The sequence below is a fragment of the Belonocnema kinseyi genome, chromosome 9 (assembly GCF_010883055.1).
Source record: "Belonocnema kinseyi isolate 2016_QV_RU_SX_M_011 chromosome 9, B_treatae_v1, whole genome shotgun sequence".
Classification (NCBI taxonomy): Eukaryota; Metazoa; Arthropoda; class Insecta; order Hymenoptera; family Cynipidae; genus Belonocnema; species Belonocnema kinseyi.
The window spans coordinates 105,164,672-105,166,426 of record NC_046665.1 but is presented as its reverse complement, the minus strand read 5'-3'; the positions used below and the strand labels follow the sequence as shown (position 1 = coordinate 105,166,426).

The 1,755-nt window shown below is 33.6% G+C and overlaps 1 protein-coding gene across 1 annotated transcript in view; it reads right to left on the bottom strand.

The window, feature by feature from the left end:
* Nucleotides 1-1,755, bottom strand: part of LOC117180674 (uncharacterized serine-rich protein C215.13-like) — a 29,202-nt gene that overhangs the window by 25,364 nt on the left and 2,083 nt on the right. The window contains exon 3 of the mRNA XM_033373164.1: nt 1,045-1,251. Coding sequence (XP_033229055.1) covers nt 1,045-1,251 — 207 coding nt within the window. The remainder of the gene's footprint in view (nt 1-1,044; nt 1,252-1,755) is intronic.

Below are 1,755 nucleotides of genomic sequence, written 5' to 3'. Positions count from 1 at the left end.
AAACTGAATGTTAAATCAAAAAGCATGAAAGAGGGAGCTCTTCTTAATATTTTGACACCAAAATCATGTCGCTACACCTTACCGACTGCGAGTAAAGCCACCTACGCTTTAACTTGACAGACTGTATAATAACTGAAAAATGAAAAAAGCTAGTTTTATAAATTAAAAAAAATTTAACAGCACAAAAAACATATTTTTAAACCAAACAATTGTAGAAGATGAAAAACTAAAACAAGTGATAAAATCAATATATTAGCAAGCTAAATTTTTACGAATTTAGAAATTGCAATTATACCGAGGCCATTTTGTCTCTGGATTTTTTTATTGATGTTCTTATCGCTTCTTACAAATTTTTAAAAATTGTTTGAACTCTAATAAAAATCGCTAAAGTTGTTAAAGAAAAAATCTCTTCAGTTCTATTGTTCCTAATTTTTAAAATAAATTCTACTGTTTCTGGAATGGTTCAAACAATTTTAAAAAAATACAATATTTTTAAACAAATATCTGCATTCAAAGATTATTTACTTATTGCTTAAACTGAAAATAGTAGATTTTCATCTTATAGAGGGACATCAAAATCAAAAAGTTACCGTTTTCAATATTTAAACCTTTAATTTTGAAAGGCCTATGTATAAAATTATGGTAAACGTATTATTTTAAAGTTCTTCAGTATTCCCTTTTTGATGCCTACTGCACATTTCGAAATTTCTGCCGCAGTCAGTTCTGTAACTGTGCCGCTGTATATGTTTATTTTCGCCCGTTTCAACCCCTTAAAAGAAGGTTTATATAGTGCACGAAAATAATGGCTACTGTTTGCTGATCTTGCAAATATTGCACAGACGTCACCATTGGATGTTGACAATACAATTTGTTCTCCGGTTGGCATAGGAAGAACACCCTGTCTTTGGTTTTTCAATCGAATCATTTTATCACGAGGAAAAACGTATCTTCGAAGTTCAAATATAGGGGTCGAACTGTTACAAGGAATAAGTCGAGCAAATCTAAGGTCTTCAAGTCTAAATCCAAGTACGCGAGAAAAAGTACGGCTTGCCGGAGGAGACCTCGACCTGGAACGAACAAGTGGCTCGACATGCTGTGGATACAATGCAGAAGAAGATGGTCCGACAGGAGTGGAAGACGTTTCAGGAGATTCTCCTTCAAGAGAAGAAGAGGAAGAGGGAAAAGTTCTGCGATGATTTGGACCAAAAATAGGCTCGCCATTCGGCAAGCAATCGAACTCTGAACTCAATTCTGCAAGAAGGAACAGAGGATTATATTTTTCTTAAGGTACGCAATTATACATTATAGTATTTCATTAGTTTCGAGTGTGATTGTAACGGAAAATGTAGCTCATTACACAATTCACATTCGAAAATTACCCATAGCTTATTTAGATGATTGCTAGTTTGATTATATGTTTAAATAGAAATTTCTTACGTCATTCGAGTTCAAGGATGCTAAGATTGGGACTGTGAAATGTGCTAGGGGTCGCTTTTTGGAATTGTGGATTATCATTATTTTAGGAATTGAAATATCTTTTTGCGTCTATTAGATCCAAGGCAGCTAGAAGTGTTTTCTTCAATGTTTGATTGACATTATAAGGACGGGGAATATAAAAAATTATTGAAGGGGAAACTGGTATGGTTTTTTTAATCTAATTTTTTTCAGTGATTTTAGTTGAAGGCAGGTGAGATGAAGTTCGTGAAATGTGCTAGGTATGGCTTCTTCCGGTGGTTGTTTATTACTTTGGGTATG